The sequence below is a fragment of the Dryobates pubescens genome, chromosome Z, assembly GCF_014839835.1.
Source record: "Dryobates pubescens isolate bDryPub1 chromosome Z, bDryPub1.pri, whole genome shotgun sequence".
Classification (NCBI taxonomy): Eukaryota; Metazoa; Chordata; class Aves; order Piciformes; family Picidae; genus Dryobates; species Dryobates pubescens.
The window spans coordinates 58466519-58485761 of record NC_071657.1 but is presented as its reverse complement, the minus strand read 5'-3'; the positions used below and the strand labels follow the sequence as shown (position 1 = coordinate 58485761).

Sequence of the window (19243 nt, the reverse complement as noted above, 5' to 3'; positions counted from 1 at the left end):
TATACTAACACACCGTACCTTAAGAAACATCTTTTAAAGGAAATGTAAACATCTGTTCTTGACTCCTGCTGTTTGAATGCACTCCTATCAGAAGAAAAGTTTGGGAAACCACATTTGCTTAAATTACTAACCTGTCTCACACATAACCATTTTTAGAGTTACTGGTTTCAACAACCTACTTTTTCTTCTTGAACGAAATAGTGAAGTGTCTAAAGACACTGCATTTAACAGTTCAGGACTTTACAGGTAATAAGTTTTTCATAAAGGAATAACCTAAACTGTGAAATTAAAAACGCTGAATGAGGCTTAGCTGGAACGCCAGCTAAGTACGGTATGCAGATAGAGTTTCTATAAAATTAATGATCTGATAAAATTTTCTAGGACCTATGCTTTACATGTGAACAAAATTAAATTGGGAGCTGATGGAAAGCGATTAAGCTTGCCATCATTTTAAAAACCATGGCAAAGACCAGTGCATTCAAGCCAAGTTTAGATCTACTTTTTTTGGTTTGGTTTTGTCTTCCTTTTTTCCCCAGATGTACAAAGTACATGACATCACTTTTCAGCTTGGTAGTTACCAGGAGCATAGTTGTCAGAATAGTATCCACCTGTAAAAACCAGAAGACTAATTCTTTAGAAAATGCTGTGCAGGAGTGAGAATTCCAAAGCCATGCTCAAGACATCTGACAAGACTTTTTACATATAGTCATCTCTAACCACTGAAGGTCAGAGGTCTACTTAGTCTCACAGAAGTCTGTTGAGCTCTCAGATTACTTTACACAGACAGTGGGTTGAAGGCGATTTTCATTATAAACTTCACAGATTTTGTTTTGTTCCCCCGTGCACGTAGTCAGCTGCTAGAATAATTCTTCATTGCAAAGCCGATTTAGCATTCAAGCCACTTTCTTAGTGCAGGTTCCTTGAAGATCTTGTAGGTTTATTTTTGACCTAACAAAAGCAGTACAACAACTACATTACACAGTGAAAATGTCACACTGATGCTCTATGTTGCAATTACACCAGTAATTATTATAGAATCTCGTGTACTTGATGGGCAAAGCAGCAGAGATAGACAAGAATTTCTCCATTTCTTACCTGTTGTGGATCATGTGGCTCTTGACTAGATGCCCAGCTGCAAGAGCTGCCATTAGTGACAATTCCCCTGCCATCACTGTAGCACAAACAATTTTAGCCAGCTGACGGGCATTTTCACCAGGGTTATCTTGGCTTGCACCTTGAACCCCTAACATCTGGAGAGAAAGACATGTAATATTATGCTATCAAACCTAAGTAAGTTTACACTAAATTTAGTGTTACAGTAGTCTTTTCAAATTACATCCAAGCAACTAGCTTCAAGTCTAGTATCAAACATCTTAAGCTTCAGAAACTAGACACATGAAAATAATTCATTAGCTAATTCTAAAATTTCCATGTCAAATCCACCACGTTTCAAGAAGCTCTACTCCTACAACATTACTTGGACACAACACGCATAGCATGAAAGTGAGTTTTGATTTCAGAAGCTAATTTACTTCAAACTTTCCGATTTATACCTGCAAACACGCCTGCTGTGGGAGCAAGTTGGTGCCTCCACCAACAGTTCCTACTTCTATGGAAGGCATTGTGCAGCTGATGTAGAGGTCTTCATTCGTGGAACCAGTTTGCTCCATCAAAGTGATGCAGTTAGAGCTGCCCACGTTCTGTGCAGCATCCTTCAGATGAAGAAGTAACAAAACAAAACCAAGACACTCAACTAAGTGTTTAGTTAAGAATCACCAAAGAAAAGCTACATTAGTGTAAAGTAAACCTACCTGACCACAGGCAATGTAAATAGCTGTCACAATGTTGGCCGCATGTGCGTTGTAGCCACCTATGCTACCAGCCATTGCAGAGCCCACCAAATTTTTGTTTATGTTGACTTCAACTATATCTTCTGTAGTTGTCTTCAATACCTAGACAAAGTGATACACTTTTACTACATTGTTCCTTGTTAGCAGTAGAAGTATCCAATTTATGGTTAATAAGCCCTCACCCCTCATTTGCTTCCATACGGAACGTGACAATCATTATCTGAGGTAAGTACTTCTATTTTATTCAAAATGCAGGCTGCATTATCTAAGTAACAATAAGAAAGTCATTGTGAAGGGTTTGGACTTGCAGAGTCCTTGAAGAAAAGCTCACCATCTACATTCTCCATTTCAAATTCTCCTTTGTCTTCAGAATGAAGTAAAACTGTCTTGGCAGAAATACCTCATTAATTCACTTTACAGGATGGCAGCATGTCTCTCAAGTTGCTCCAGACACTGAACCCTCCCCAGTTTTGCTCTGCGTAAGACTCTTGAGCTAAACTTAAGAACTCAAACACAAACCACTGTGCTACACTGGTAAATTAACACTGCACAGTGATACCACATTTAGTGGCACATTTATACTATATTGGCTGTATTTTTAAACCTTCAGGTAAGGGATTTACACTGAATTAAGTATAAAAATGATCAAAGAACAAGAAAAAGTAGTGCTGTGAGTAAAATTTAAGATATTCCAGTGCTGTGGGAGTAGCAACTGATGACAGAAATTGCACAAAGTCTACAACACTGACAAAAATACAAAGCTTATGTATTAGAAATCAGTCTAAGTAAATTTAGTGATGCACGTGGCTGGAGGTTGGAGAAAAAAACATCTCAAACATACTCCAAACCTATACACGCCCATTACCAAAGGCCTGGGTCCCTATTACCACACAGGAATGAAGTCATGAAGTTATAATAGACATTGCCATTGAGCAGCCTTAAAAATACTAACAATATGAGAGTTAGGAAACTACTAGGAAGCCCCTGGCAAACTTGTTCTACATCACAAGAGCTATCTGAAGATTCTCTTCCACCCAAGCTCAAAAAACTGGCTGTGTCAGACCAAATTCATTCTTTGTTATCTGGTTGCCAGCACTGGCCATGAGAGACAGTATCTCTGCTTATAAAGGCTACCTACCCTTCACCATGCAGGACTCTAAGGCAGCTTTGGAACTAAGTGAAGCACATGACTATGTTTTCATTGTAGTAGAGCACATATCAACTTTGAAGAGAACGCCAGGTTTGTGCAAGAGACAACTGAGTGAAATGGTTCTGTTCAATGACAGACAAACCCCCATGTGATAAAAAGTTAAAAGCATAAATCCTAATGCCTTCAATAATGAAATATCTACTGTGTCAGGGAAAACTGGCTTATCCTACAGCAGTATCTGAAAATGCATGTAGGAATGATCCTTACCTATAAAAAACCAGCCATTGTTAGTAATGTAAAACAGCTATCTGGTTTTTTTAAATATAAGCATTTTTATAAACAAGTAAAAGACAGCAGACACTTACTTCTCTAACAACCTTGGCTGGAATGACTGCTTCACAGACAACAGACTTCCCTCTTCCTTCTATCCAGTTGATAGCAGCAGGTTTTTTGTCTGTACAATAGTTACCACTAATAGCTATAACCTGAAGATCAGGAAACTCTTCACTTAACCTTGCCAGTGCTTTTTCAGTACCCTGTTAGAAAAGAAACAGGTAAAAGTCTAGTATATCATTACAGTTGCAAATCAAGCTACGAATGGCAAGATAGAATTAAGTCTAATCAGATTATCAGTTACAGCTGAGGAAAAGGACATTTTCAAGAAGAAATGTGAAATAAGGTAAACCCCTTTCTGCTCCCCCCAACTCCTCTAATTACCACTGTCTTTTTTCCTAACCACTTTAGGAATTACATGTGGAATAATTAGTTCTTCCTGGTACATATGGACTCTCCAGATACACTCTAGGTGCATACAGCTACCATGCTGAAGATAAAGCACAAACCCAAGTCCAACACTGCAAGCATGAAATGAATTAACTCTGGATGGGGTGGAAAGGGCTTCTCTACACTAGGATATCAGACACAAAAGTCTGCTTTATGTAGTACCTGTCTATGACCAGAACCATTTATGTTGTGGATCTTGGACTTAAATTTTACCTGAAATAGGCAATCAGTATTAATCTCAATCACCTCAAGACATCCCAACAGTCTATGGGTCACATCTCAAGTTTTTCCACAGATCTGCATAAAACCAAAACCAACCAACCAACCTAAGTAACACCCCTTTGCTGCCATTTACCAGATTCCTAATCCTCGATTTTCAAGGAAGTGATAAGCACAGTAATACACTAATTACTGCTAAATAAAACGTTTGGCCTGAAGATACAGACCAACCAGCTTAACTTCCATATTATCAAGACTACCTTTAGATAATATAGAAAAACAAAATACAAAACAAAACCAACCAAAGTAAGTTACTTTCTTTCTTCATAATGTTCATCTTATTTGTGTTTACACTTGACATCAAATACTTCTATTGTTTTATAGGACTGTGACCTGTGCTACATCTTAGGTTTCTGTCTTCACAGACCAAGCATTCATATTGGTAGGGTGTCATTTGTTTGTTTTAAAAAGAAACACAGATTATTTAAAAAGACCTAAGGAGGCTGGTCCTTACTTTTGAAATCATATTCATTCCCATTGCATCCCCTGTTGCAGACTGAAAACGGATATAAAGGTTACGACCAGCCAAACTGATGAGAAGTTTTTGTAGACGGGCAAACCTGTAAGAAAATTTTACTATCACTTACAATCCTCAAGGGAAAACATTAAATTAAGTGACAAAATGACAGTAAATCATTGCAAACAGCGCTGTTAGCTACACTGTGTTCTTCCTTCCTCAGGGCAGGAAAAAAACCTTTAGCCAACATGCATAGTTCTCTTGAGCAAATCTTTCAAAGATGTTGATTGCAAAAGTGTTCACTGCCTTTTTTATGCTTTCTATCCCTTGACTTCGTAAGATCTCCTGAAATTCTAACATGAATTTAAATTTATTTGTAATCCTTAAAGCATGTGACTACCAGGTAAAATAAAATACAAATGAGGCCTTTTGAAATTCTTACATCAATTTTACAGCCAGGCAAAACCCATGCTCTCAACAGTGGAAGCTCCACAAGTCAAACATAACCCAGGAAATGCTGCATTTGAACAGCAGCAAGAATTGATTCTGTCCAAAGGACAAGCATAACCCTTGGTTGACACTTGTAAGATCAGTAAGAAAATTTCTCTGAATCTTCCTAATGAAAGCAGATAATCATAAATCTTAAGGGGACAAAAAAACAAACTCTAGAGCTCGAAAGAGACTTATTCTTAAAACTGTTTTGCAGTTTTAGCATTTCAATTCTAGAATTAGTTTATCTTTTATTCTCTGGAACTTCACAAATGAATTAACAACACTGGTAGTACCACCTGAAAGGCTAGATTCCAAACTTTAAATTACTTTTTGCACAGCAACTGCCAAAAATCCAAAGAAACTTTTGTACTTATCTTAAAAATGCTTAGATAAAATAAATCATGTATTAAGTACTACAGAATCTGAATGTATTTATTGCTAAGAGAGTTGTTTACAACTTATCATTGGAGAATGTTTATTACTAGCCTTTGCACACAGAGTGGCTTTTGCTCTCTTAACATTCCTGCTATTTGGGAGACCCAAAACGAACCCAAAACAAGTATGTAACTTTCTGTACTGCAGCAACCCCCCCACGCCCCTCCCCCAAACATGATACACAATTAGGAGCCTTCTACTATCCATAAAAGTCTGATGTCAAGAAGTAAGGCTGGAATAGCTATTATGTTAACCTGCTTGTGCTGTCAAAAGCTTCCTTCATTGTTTTAAAGCCTTCAGGGCTTTCAAGCCAAACTTTCACTTCTGCAGCCTGGCAAGCAGTGGGCATCCTTACAACAGGTCCTCGAGTCATTCCATCTGCAAGAATACAGCTACTTGCTCCTCCACCCAGCTAAAAAACAAAACAGAAAACAAACAGAAGGTAAACTAAAAACTACTGAAAGTGAATTTCAGTTTTAAAGAAGCAAAAAACATGGTTTCTATCATAGAATGATGGGGGTGATCAGCCTAGGTATGTTTTATACTAGAGGAAGCTTTTCAAGCTAGTTCAACAATACTTACACATATTGCTCTACATCCTCTGTTTGTGCTTGCTACCAGACATCCTTCAGTTGTTGCCATTGGCACCTGAAACTCTTTGTTATCCAAAAACAGTGGTCCTGCTATGCCTACAGGAATAGGCATATATCCAATCACGTTTTCACAGCAAGCTCCCATAACCTTACAAAAATAATACAGCACCATTAAGAACACACTACAGCAGTACAGTACAACATGTTAAACACTATGCCTGTGACTACAGCAAAAATCCCAGAAGCCTACCCATAAAACAAGCAGCTTCCACCTCAAGAATTTAAACTCCTACAGCCATCAACAGACAATACTGTTCAACTCTAGTTTTTTGCCAGATCAATCTTAAGAAGTTTTATAATAGTACTTAAAAATACCTTAAATGAATTTTAAATAAACTTTGATTTTAACCCGAGATCAAAGCAGCATTATCATCTGGCTGCCCATGCTCAGTATTAGTAGCATTCTGCATTTCTGATGTAAGGCAGCTGCATGCTTTGGTGGGAATTATTTTTTGAGTATTACAGAATTAACAGACCTCAAGAGCAACCAAAGTGCCTGGTGATTGCTTTTTCCATCTGCATCAGTTTTCACCAAGCTCACTGTTAATTCATATACATCATTCTAAGCATGTACATCATGTATTTGGAACAAGTTTTGCTTGTCTGCCTTTTACTTACCAAAGAATAATTGTAATTCCTGTAAGGAAGATACTGCAAAGATGAAGGATTAGAGAGTTTCTTAGATAACATCTGTCGGCGAATGGACACACCTCGCTCCTGAGTTTCCATCAGGGTTTCCAATTTGTATGCAGGAATATGCTTAGCATTAACTAAGCTGATAACCTCAGTATCAGTAAGGAATTTGGCTCCTTTCTGGAAAAGCAGAGGATGGGGAGAGAGAGTACAGATTCTCTTGGTGAAAATATTTTTATGTGTTTCCAAATGAAAAAAGGTAGCAAACTTTACTGGACATTATTAGAGTACATCTAAAAGGAACCAACTGCCAAGGTCAGGCTTTACAGTAGGCCAGGAGATGACCAAAAAACGTTTTACTCAGACATCCCCCTATGTGTTTACAGGACAAAGTTTCAATGACTTGGTATGGCATGAAGCTGCTTCCCCTTTCCCCTCACTGACTGACTGGAGGACAAGTGACTTACAGAAGGGTTTTTAGTTGTGATCTTCCACCTAACTTATTAAAGCTGCCTATTTTTCTGAAGACTGACACTACAATCAATAGGATCACTTAAAAGCTGGAAAACAAACTGCAGAGATTCTTAAACCAGATGTTTCAGTGAAAGTTTAAAAAAGCCCCACAAGTTATTTTTCCATACCTCTGCATTTTGAAGTATACGAACACATTCCTCAATAGAACGTGGCTCTGCAGGCAACTCAGTTTCTCCCTCTTTTCCATTAGGAAATGAAGATGTTTCCACAGGGCTGCAACTGCCAACTACAAATGTAGCCTTGGCTGATGACTCTGCTAGTACAGGTTTTATGACTTCAGCTGCATAAAGACATTTAAAAATGAACATTGGTTTACAAAATTCCTAAGTCTTGACTCCAAATACAATCTGCCAAGAGATTTCACTGTTTGTTACAAATATTCAGTTATAGGCTCAGACTTTACAACGTTAAAAATTACCATTTCCATCTTTGGGAACTAAGCCTTCTTCTACTACGTTAGATTTATGACTGGTTTTCAGAAGTACAGATTCCTTCCTGCAACAATTCTCAGGGACCTTTTTCTGGACCATCACTGGAGATGTTATAGGATTCTTCAGTGAGAGTGTGGACTCGGTTTCTGCTTGCTCGAAGAAAATATATTTGACGGCAAGAAGAAGGGCTAATCCAAGAGTGATTACTTGTTCAATATCCATGCTGGCCATTCTAAAACAGACAAATCGAGAAGTTAATACAAAATGCAGAGTTTGTTGTTGGTAACAGCGTTCTGACATACCTTTGCTTTAGAAAGGGTAATTGTTTCATCCTAATTTATACAGTTACAGAAACTACAGTGAAAAGACATTTTCCATCAGGACATTCAAGTATGCTTTGTTGGGATAGAAAAGCCATTCTTGGTATTAACGAGAAGAATTTTCAGATGTCCTCAAGCATTTACTCTTAAATCAAATACATCCCAGGAAGATAAATGACTGTAAAACATTCACTAAGAGCTACATCAAATTGATTCAACACCTCTCTCCCAATGGTAAAGCAGAAAGTTGCAGTTACCATCCTTTACCAATAATGAAAACCTTCCCAGAACAGATTGTTGAGTTTTCAGAAGTAATATGGAAACACAGATGTCACTGACTTCAGATGAGCTGGAGGGAAAGCAATAGTGACATGGCTTTTACACTTGTGTGTGAGTGGTCAAAAGCCCTGCACAAATAATTGCTCTAGCACAGTCAGAAAATTTATTCACCAGTGTGCTCTGAAAAGTATCAGTGCTAGTGGGAAAAGGTAGTGTTTTGATGCATACAAGACAGCTGGCTCCTGATCTTGTTCTTGATCACTTCAAGAATACCGGACAAACAGCGTAATATTGACATTTCTTATGAAACGTGATCTTTGTTTCCAAAAAATCCTACACCGGTCAGATCTGCAAATTTACAAGTGCTGTACCCTAGGACCATGGCTTAGTAGCACTGGAGGATAGATACACCCTAATCAAGGAAACACATTCCTTTCCTGTGAAGTCACCTACCGAGAAAGGTAGAACTGCCATAATGAAACATTAGGCTCAATTCTCTTTGGTGCATTGTCATCCAGTCCCACTGAATTTTCTACAGTACTGTTCTGAGCAGCCGGTTCCGCTATCCAGCGACTGTGGGCGTGAACAAGAACCAACCCCAGAGACTGCATTAAGAACACAAAACAACAAACAGGTATTAACTTTTCAGCGGTATCTATACAGCTACCCCACTGAGAGTAAACATCATCTTTTTTTAATTTGTTTGGGTTTAGATTTTTTTTTGCTGTTTCCCACGCCATAGAAGTCTAAAGCTTAAGGCTGGTGTTCCACCTTTCATCAACATCCTTTCTGGCCTACACCACTGCGCCTGTCCCACCACATCCTTCCTCCTGCTCAAGCAATAAGCAAAGGAAGCTGAAGGTAACTTAAGGATAAGAGGGAGGGAATTAGTACACACTAGCTCTAAGTGTTTGGCATAGGAATGACATAATGAGGACGAGTTTAGGTGCAGATACAGATGTAATTAAAAAACTACCATAGTAAACTAGACTAACAGGATGCAGAATACAATTCTATACAAAACAAAAGCTGGATTCATTGCACCAGGACACCTTACAGACTGCATAACAACAGGTGAAAGAGCGTCACAAACCATAATCATTTTGACCCTCTGTGTTACAGGATTTGGCTTGTTTTCTTCTTCTTCCAGAACACGGGCAAAATGGCTGAGTTGCCATATAGGGCGTCCCTCACGAGACTCTCTCGAAAGCTGCAAAAAACCCAAAAATTTAAGAATAGGTCCCATTTAGCATGTATTAAAAGAACCAACAAGTGATCTTCAGCATTACATTTTTATTTTTTCATTATGAAAATGCCAATAAAACAGCTAGCCAAAGACACTGTTTAGCCTACATAAGACTTCAAACAGTGGAAAACCCTGCACAGACAATAATTTACAACATTTACAAGTGTTTCCTCAGCTTTACATCTCCCTGTGAGAGATGGGTGTGATTGATCTAAAGTTGAATGTGAATCCTTTAGCAGTATCTTAATGCCACCGTTATCAGCCCTAACACTTTTTGCATATTCCCTTTGTCCACTTTGAAAGGAAGACAAACGTGCTGTTGCATAACTTGATGATGAAATGTACAGCCTACAAGAAACCCACGTTCTGCATACTAAGCTGGATGCTGTCTTGGAAGATGGCCTTACCTCCAATACCAAGGACACACAAGCTGGAAAGAAGGTCATGAAGACAAAGTAGTTGGCAAGCACAGACATACAGCCAAAGCAGCACATAATTTCAAGCTGTCGTACACCTACATGAAAAGAGAAAACATTTCTTACATTTAGATATGTGATGGGATTTCTGTGTAGTCAAGCACTGCAGAAGCAAGCAAGCATTAAATGGGCACTACGCATCATAGAACGAACTGTCTTAATTATGAACAACAAGTATGCTAAGCCCAAGTCACTGTGTCTGAGCTTACTCTAACCACAGCATGTATTTACAGAAAACTTTAAAAATGTAATTCTAAACAAATACCAGTAACTAATATTCACCAAGATTTAAAACTTCACATTGAGAGCTTGAAACTCCTCACTTATCTAAGGAAAGAACAATCAGCTGACATTATGCATTGAAACCCCTTCTGAAAGATGGCCAGTGAAGTGTTTAGGCACTAAGAAACAGTCTATACCCCACCTACTGTTTTACAAGCCTTGCATGCAGAAATCACCATTACAGAACAGCCTTTAGTAGAGCTCAAAGAGCTAACAGCATAAATCACGGATTATTTTTTTTTAAATCATCTTTATGCAACACCAAAAAAGAGTGTTTCTTCCCAGATGTAAAGGGGAAAACAGCTTAGCAATACACAACACCCTGAAAAGATGCAAAAATAGTCTGAAAACTGAGTGCTTTGAAATATGTCTTTAAGATATGCAAGGCTGCATAAATAAAACCCACACATAAAAAACAATAAATAAAAATAAGCATGCAAACAACCCCCCACTTTAGTCCTTAACATGGAGCTCTGATGTATTCTGAGATGCAGTTAGTTATTTACGTGCAAAACTCCCTTGCTTAATACATTTAAATATTCTCCTGATAAGGAAAGAGAACTGCTACTGCACATGGAACTGATAATGATTAGAAGATGGGGTAGGAAAGAAAGTAATCTAAAATGGCTTGGGTTTAATTGAACTCGAGTAACTTTCTGTGCCTGGAGTGATTTTGATAAATACTCTGTTTTGCAAGAATAGTAAGTAACTGTGCATGCACTGAAAGTGTAACCAATTTAAGAATGCCCAACAGAAAAATTTAGCAGGTTCTTTATGATGTTAAAAAAAACGACTGGAATGATAGGAGGTCTTAGTTTTTTACAAAACCAGCTGCATGCAATCCATTACTGCATGATGCTCAAGGAAATCTGCCATCTGTATTTCAAACTTCTCTTCAACATGTAGGTATTATCCCTACCTGCAGGAAATTACTAATACAGGCTAACTATATAGGCAAATAAAAAGCTAGATAAATAGCTGAAGTCACTCCACTCTCAGGGACAACACCTTCCATTTTACTGTCAGTACTGCAGTGGCTTTCAAGTCTTTCTTGCGTGCAAAGATTTACAGCCATAGGCTTTATTGCTCACCTGACATAGTGCCAACACCAATTACAAGACACTCCACAAGTGCATCCAGTGTAAATGTAGGGCCTAAAATTGCCATTCCACGTGAAATATTTTCTCTTACTTCATCCTAAAAAGTTCATTCAGACAAAAAACAAATTAAGGGACTACACATAACATGATCAGTACATGATTAGTAAATTGAGTGATATTATGGTGATGAGGCCTTATAAAATGTATTGAAATTTAACTGTAATGAAATAATAGTTTCTTTGGTTCCTCTATTTTCCACAGTTGTTATAGCAATTGTGATTAATATCTCTACATTTGACCCATTGCTATTCTAAGCTCCTAAAATACTGCTAGGTACAGACATTAATTATCATATATATTCAGAAGAACAGGATGTCTGCACTTTAAGATATGTCATGGTATTTCTGAAGTTCTTGCATTGCATATCTGTATGCTAACTTTTATTACTCTATTATTTAACTCTCTAACCTCAGCTGACATGAAAGAGGACACAGAGATACTGAATCTTTCCCTTGAAGGAAGAGCTATTTCCTCCAGCAGCCAGGCACAGCAAACCACATCTAGAGTCTCATGAGCTATGTTTGGTGGTGATGGAGGATTTGGGGGGGGAGAGAGCACAGAAGCTGTAGGGAAAGTCTATTTATGAAATACTTTCTTGAAACTTAATTTCAAATTCTGTACTCAAAATTACCACAAAATAATACAGAACACACTATAACAATATTGCACGTACAGAAGGGGTGCAATATATGCTAATATACCACATATTAAAATATGATCTGCATTTATGTTCAATTACTATGTGCAATATTTTATAGGTATGAATTGGATTTCCATAAATATACTCTTATTTCAGAACATTAAGGAAAAAACATTACAATGCATGATACACTCTCCTGTCAGCCCTTCTGTTCCACTGTGTAAATTGCACCAGAACATTAATGTGTCTGTCCACATGTATGCTATGTTTTTTCTATTATGACTTTGTCCAGAAATATGCTTTTTCCAGTAGCAGTGCTGTAACATTAGATGTCTCTCTACATAATGTTCCTGAGCCCTAGAAATTTTTCTATCAGTAACTGGTCTAGGCACTTTAGCCTCCTTAACAGAGCAGTAAGTGTTCCTTAAAGATGTGAACCTGCACGAGTGCACACACTAATTTTACATTGGTATTACCCACTTGAAGACTCATCTCAAAAGAAGACAAGTGAACACAAAATTTGGCTAAAACCCCATCCTTTTTATATCATCACCAGTATGGTATTCATCTTTATTTCTCTCTATCTGGATTATTAAAGAACCCAAAGCTCAATGCCATGGGATAATGCTCATCTCTGAACATTAAATTCAAAAACTCCCAGCCAAAACAAACAAACAAATATGAAAACCCAAACCCTCTGACCTGTGAGTTGGAACTGAGAGCAAATTTGGCTAATGCACTTGCTCTTGAGAGATCAATCAGAAGCAGAAAGAATGGTAAAGCTTCACTGAAAATAAAGAAAAAAACCAAAACATGTATGTTAAAATTTAAAGTTTATTGCATAGGAGGGGAGGAAAGGAGGGCAAGGAATCAGAACCAACAATTCATTACTTACTTTAAACCTGTCAGCTCTTTATCCAAGAAGTGAATTACCACTGTACTAAAAACAAAACTTGAGAAGATTGTGAAGAGGCCAGCAATACCTTTAGGGGGGGGAAAAATAAAAAGAGAGAGATAGTGAATTTTATCTGTTTATCTATATTTGGAATTTTAAAAAATCAGATAAATTCTGCAACAAAAATGACACTTTTAATCCCTCAGAGTGCATTAACATCAACTGAGATACAAACTGAGGTAGATGCCACTTTGTATACAGATATATTGCATTTGAAGTAAGACTCTAAGAAGTAACAGCCACATATCTTCTCACTCATTACCATCAAACATGGAAACTGGCTTTAACAGCTCTGCATTTTCAAATGTTTCATACAATACACAATTATTTTAAAAATTACACTGTGTTTATATAAAAACTACACAGTATCTCTTAAAAAAACTGTACTCTGATCTATGCAGAATATTTATTCTGCTGTCTAGCAAATAATTAAAATAACCCTCTTCTGATAATACATATTAAAATTCCAATATCTATTACCAACTCATGTTTAAAATACAATTAAAATACATACAGCAAATACGAAAATCAGATACAGTACCTAAAATGTATTTTGATCCAAGCTGCCTTAGGTTCTGAAACTGGAAATATATATAAAGGATTGCTATACAGCGCGTGATTGTCAGGATGATGATGTCACTGCTCAGAACATCCTGTGTGAAATTCAATGTGATTCAGTTAGCTTTGACATTAAGCAGTAACTTCTTGTTAAGTTTCAATAATGAAAAAAAAAAAAACAAACTGTGAAGATGCACTACAAGTGAGGTTGCAGAACAAAATACTGTACTCAGCTTTAAAACACTGCAAACAATATGAATATCAAATCTATTCACTTGCAACTGTTCACTGTGCAACTGCAAGTTAAATGTAATGAAAACCTTCTGTAATGTATCACTGACTGCATACAGTTTTAATATCCACAACAGGAAACAAAAAGCGTTACAGCTTCTGCTACTTTTCTCCTAATACATCATAACCTGATCTTGTTCTGCAGAAAGCCCTGGATCTAGTGATTAAGAACTAGTAACAGGAATTAAAATCCTTACTTCCTCGAGTTTGGGGCACTTATAATTCCAGCCACAGATCTTATCATTCCCAGTGAACATCTTCATGGACATCATACAGATTGTGAGAGTCACTGTCCCCACAATGACTTCCCATGGATGAGAGGCTACAAAAAGGCCATGCATTCTGAAGAGTCTGGACAACATTTTCAAGACTTCTTCTGTACTTCACTGACCTGCAACAAAAGAATATTTCATATAAGGAAGTATGAAATTCAGGGAAAAAAAGAGAGAACTCTACAAATTTCTGCAAGTCATTCCTCAGAAGAAAATCCACAGAAAGAAAACCAGCTAAGCAACAGCTGAGTAAGGCAACTAATCAGCAGCTCTCAGCCTTCTTCTATCTTCTCTGCTACAGTATGATCTGATCTTGCCTTCCAATTATTTTTTTTTTAATACACATCTCCACTGTTCTTTCAAGGTCTTATAATAAACCTCCAACACCCTCACATCTCTTAGTATCTTCCTATCATACAATTGTGATACTTCTGAGGTGTATTACTCTATGTAAGCAGTTACTAAATTGTTACTCTTCTCCGTTTACTCTTCCTACAACAAAGATTGATTCACTTCATTTTAAGAACGCAAATTACCATTGCTGGTAATGCTCAACTTCAACACAATGAACTGCAATGCAATCTTTTTCTGACTTCGTTGTCTTTATTTTCTGCTCAATATTCTTCAGTTGTTCAAGCTAATCATATTCAAAACAGTTTCCTCCTCATCTCAAGCATGAATGCTTTTCACATACAGCATTCTGTGACAATTCTCTTACACCCATAACTAGTTTCCCGGTTATGGACAATCCCCACTGCTTTCAACAGGTAACAGTCAATAGAAACTTTCACACTTTTCAGCTAACTGAGAAAATGTATGTTCTCCATGCCCTTCAGTTACAAACCCCACATCTCAGTCTATCTGCTGTGTTGTACCTCTAGAAAAGTTCATCACAGATTCTTACTTACATTTTATAGCACAGGAACAAAATACCATAAAATTATTACTTAAATACATTACTACTGGGACCTCACTTTTCTTGATGCTCAAAATTAACAGCTTGTAGAATTCTATAATGAATGTTAATATTGTGAAGCTCAAAACCTGCTTAAATAGTAAGCCAGGCTAACAGACACAATCCATTGTTCGGTATTTACATGTACAAACATAGCACTGAAAATTTCCACAGATGGTTTGGGGCTCTACACATTGTCATTTCAAAGTGGATATAAAAACACCTTCATGTTGCCTTAAAAGTAATAATTCATCCACCAGACTTCTCAAATGACAGACTCTCATTTCTTTTGCTTGACCATAATAAAAAAAGGAACTGTCATTCAGTGGAGAAAAAAATCCAAGGCACATCTATCTACGTAGTATTCCTGAAGATACCAGAACCATCTTTATTTCCTGCCAATGCCAGTCTTCATCATATGAAGCACCAACATATTTTTCTGTAATCCTTCCACAGTGTGTGGCAGGAGTTTTGTGTAGCTCATGGAACCAAATAGGAGAAGTTATTCAAGGGATTGCCTTCCTTATAAACAAATTATCCCAACAAGCATTTTGTTTTTAATACACAGACAACCCCACCTCCAAACAAACAAAGCAAACAAAACCCCCAAACCCACAAAACCCAGAAAAACAAAACAAAGCACAACAAATCTATTCCTTTTAAAGGCCAAACTAGTAATATATTTTTCCTCAGCAGAATAGGGGTACCTTTTAATTATGAACATTAAAATAAGCCAGAGGAGTATCTTGGTGCCAAAGGTTTTGGAACAACCAAAAAAGGAAGGAAAAAAAAAAAAAAGCCATAAAAATGTTCTATGAAACTACAAATACTTCAAGTACTTTTGAATACCACATTATTTCATGGAAATCAGAATCAGTATTTACTAGATGACTACACAGTCCTATAGGTCCTAAAACTAGTAACAGAATTGCTAAATACTGACAATTGTAACTATCAACTAGGCAATTAACAAACTGTTTGCAGTACAGGTAGAAAGATTTCAGAATCTTTTTTTCAAATATAATTTTTAACACTTCTAAGCAACACTAGTAAGTATAAATAGGGTTCACAAATCAATTAAGTAAATTTGGGTCCTTGATCATGAAAGCAATGATCCATAATATATATATATATATATATATATAATTAGCCAATATTTTATAATTAACTGCTGATAAGAAATACAGGATGACCTACTGCTGATCTTTCTGTTAACTAAGTGGCAGTAACTTCTCACCTAAAAGGATTCTTTAAAGCCTTTAAAGCCTATTCACCCTGACTAAAGTGCATGGGTAGTGCAGCTGACTCTCCTATAAAACACTGATGAAGATTTTGTACACTGATTCTGCATTGAACAACCGAGTCTAATTGAGAGGTGTCCCTGCCCATGGCAGGGAGATTGGAGTAGATGATGTCTAAGGATCCCTTCCAACCTAAGACATTCTCTGATTACTGAGAGCAGTCGAAACATAATTCAAGGGATATCACTGGCTCGCATTTCTAATTCTGTTTATAATATTACTATTGTTACATTGATTTAGAGCTTCAAATCAGCAATACAATGTTAAAGCTTAAGTTTATCATCAAGGTAATTCTGATTGATTTCAAAATGGTGGGTCAAAAGGGATGCTTTATAAATGCTATCATTTCCCTATCAAATAAAGAAATCCATTCTTAGAACCAAAAGAAAACGCAAAGAAAACCAAGGGCAACTCCTTCAAAAACTTAACCATCCTGCAAAAAGCAAATAAGATAGGTTGTACGCAATGCTTTCGAGCATCTAATCTGCCACGTAACCGCGTAACTATTTGAACACCTAACCCGTGTCACAGCTCTCACTAACTTCAGAGCGGTCATCCGCAACACCATCTATCAGAACACCACAAATCTCCCTTGCTGGCTGACTCAGCAACTGCTACAGCGTTACAAAGGAACCGAGCAGCCACAACTGAGCGAAAACATGTGCAGCGCTCACCTGAAAAGCATCTGACATCCACCAGGTCGTGTCAAACTGTCGGGTGGCGTTTCGTGATTTTAAGAAGGGAAACCACCCTGACACCGGCCCGACACTACAGCCCCTCTCAAACCCTGCACTGAAGTGGGGGTGGGGAAGGGATGCAGCCCGGAAGCCGGGACGGGTAGGGGTTCCGTAGGCTGCCGGCCGGGGCTGGGCAGTCCTGCGCACCGGTAGCGCGCTCTAGGACGTAGCGCCGTCAAGGCACCGGGACAGCAGCTCTGACCTCTCTCGCCCGTCACACCGGGCGGTGGCTACATTGGGCCGGAAAGCGGGGCGGCCGATGCTCCCTGGAAGCAGCGATAGTGACAGTGCCGTACAACGCGGAGCCGTTATCCCGCCGACCTCCGTGAAGCAGCTAAGGGCGTGGAGCCGCAGGCCGGGCCCCGGCCGCTCAGGACCCGTGCCGCAACACCGGGCTGGCTCATTGCGCCTGACCGAAACGCGGCCCTGCTGCCCTCCCCTGCCCCGCTAGGACCGCTCACCTGGCGCTACACGGTCACACGCAGGCAACACCCTCCTCTTTCGCGCTGCTCTGCAGACTGAGGAGTCCGCTCCTCTCCGAGAAAGGACACCCTGGCACGACACACCAGCAGCCGCCATCGCCCGATCGCGCAGCCAATGGCGAGGACCCGATACGCCCAGCCTGCTCTGCGTCACTCGCTGCGTCGCTCGAGTCTCGATCAGCAGCGGGGAACACGCCATCGCGCCATGGGCTGGCCGCCAATCGGCCACCGCGCTCCACTGCGCGCGTTCCGTGATTGGGCGGCAGGCTGTGGCTCATTTACATTCGCTGATCGACTGACAGGCCCGGCGTGCCCCCGGCGCCAGGGTGGTGCCGCCTGCCACGAGCCGAGCAGCCGGCGCGGGGCCCCCGCCCCTCCCCCCCCCCCCCCCCCCCCCCCCTTCTTTTCTACTCTCCCCTTCCCACTCCCCCCCGCCACTGTAGTCCTGGCCGTGTCGTCTACCCTGACGCAGGTTGCCAGCCAGGGCCAGGTGGTGTTGTGCAAGGCGGGCAAGGCCGGCAGGCCAGCGGGCGAGTGGGTAAATTCTAGGAGTCTTGATGCTTCTACGGCTCACGCAGATGCTGACCCGCAGCCTTGATATGCTTTACCACGGCGTTAAGTAATAGTGTGATAATTCATGGCTTTCCAGCTGGAAAGCAAGGGTACCCGCGACGTTCCGAAAAAAATGTTTATGACTTTCAGCCAAGGAGGATATACTGGTTTTCGCTCATGAAGCATGGGAGACTCCTTACTCTCTGGGCACACTGAGTCAGGTGCAACACACTGTTGGTGAAATGCATCGCTCCAGTTCTGTTTGTTACCTCTGACCGATTGCTGACACGCTTAAATACAAAGTGACCTGCAACAGTGTTGCACTGAATGATCTACAGTCCCGTTTTTCTCCAAAATGCTTCTTGCATTTGTCATTTTGTTTAGAAAATCTTACAGTAGCGCCGATAGTAGTGAAGTGCTAATGTGAATCTCGAAAAAGGATACACTGATCACAAAGTTTCCTAAGAACTCCACCCAAAGTGGCTGCAGTGATGAAATCATCCATGCTATCTCAGCCTTTCTACATGTAAATACACTTTTCATTCTCATCTTCAATGTGATGCTTATAAATTGTAGTAACTTCTTACTGTGCATCCATCTTCCCTGCCAGATTATTTCATAACATATTTTCTTGTACCTCTCCTGCATTATATGAACAAAAGTATTACTTTTGTCCCTCAAATGGGGTCATTCACCTGGCGTGGGAACTGCCAAAATGTATACAAAGCATTCTGATTGTATTAAATAATTGCAAATATGGGCATGCAGGGGTGATGAGTCACTCAAGCGAGAACCAAATCACACAAATCGATCATCATTTATAGACCTCAGGTTAGTGAATCCTTCCCATTTAATACATATTAATTAATATTCTACTGGTAAGTCCATTCCTCATTTCACTTTATAGTATTCAAAAAAAAATCAAAGCACATGGCTCTAGAAGATGGGGTTCTTCAAGAAGGTGCCAATCTTAAGAGAGGAGGTATGTCACTAAGATGTTAACCACATTATAACAAACGTAGTTCAGGCAAAGTTAAACT

The 19243-nt window shown here is 39.1% G+C and overlaps 1 protein-coding gene across 1 annotated transcript; it reads right to left on the bottom strand.

Moving 5' to 3' along the window:
* Positions 1-301: 301 nt before the first annotated feature.
* HMGCR (3-hydroxy-3-methylglutaryl-CoA reductase) lies at positions 302-17772 on the bottom strand. Its single transcript, XM_054178370.1, has 20 exons — positions 17631-17772; positions 14102-14295; positions 13597-13708; positions 12996-13083; positions 12803-12887; positions 11392-11497; positions 9950-10056; positions 9390-9506; positions 8750-8901; positions 7685-7929; positions 7374-7546; positions 6718-6912; positions 6029-6187; positions 5701-5858; positions 4517-4622; positions 3366-3536; positions 1812-1952; positions 1554-1712; positions 1096-1250; positions 302-948 (listed from the first exon to the last, which is right to left on the bottom strand). The coding sequence occupies exons 2-20, from the start codon at positions 14264-14266 to the stop codon at positions 894-896; spliced, it is 2649 nt and encodes an 882-aa protein (XP_054034345.1). The 5' UTR covers positions 14267-14295; positions 17631-17772; the 3' UTR covers positions 302-893.
* Between the last annotated feature and the right edge of the window lie 1471 nt (positions 17773-19243).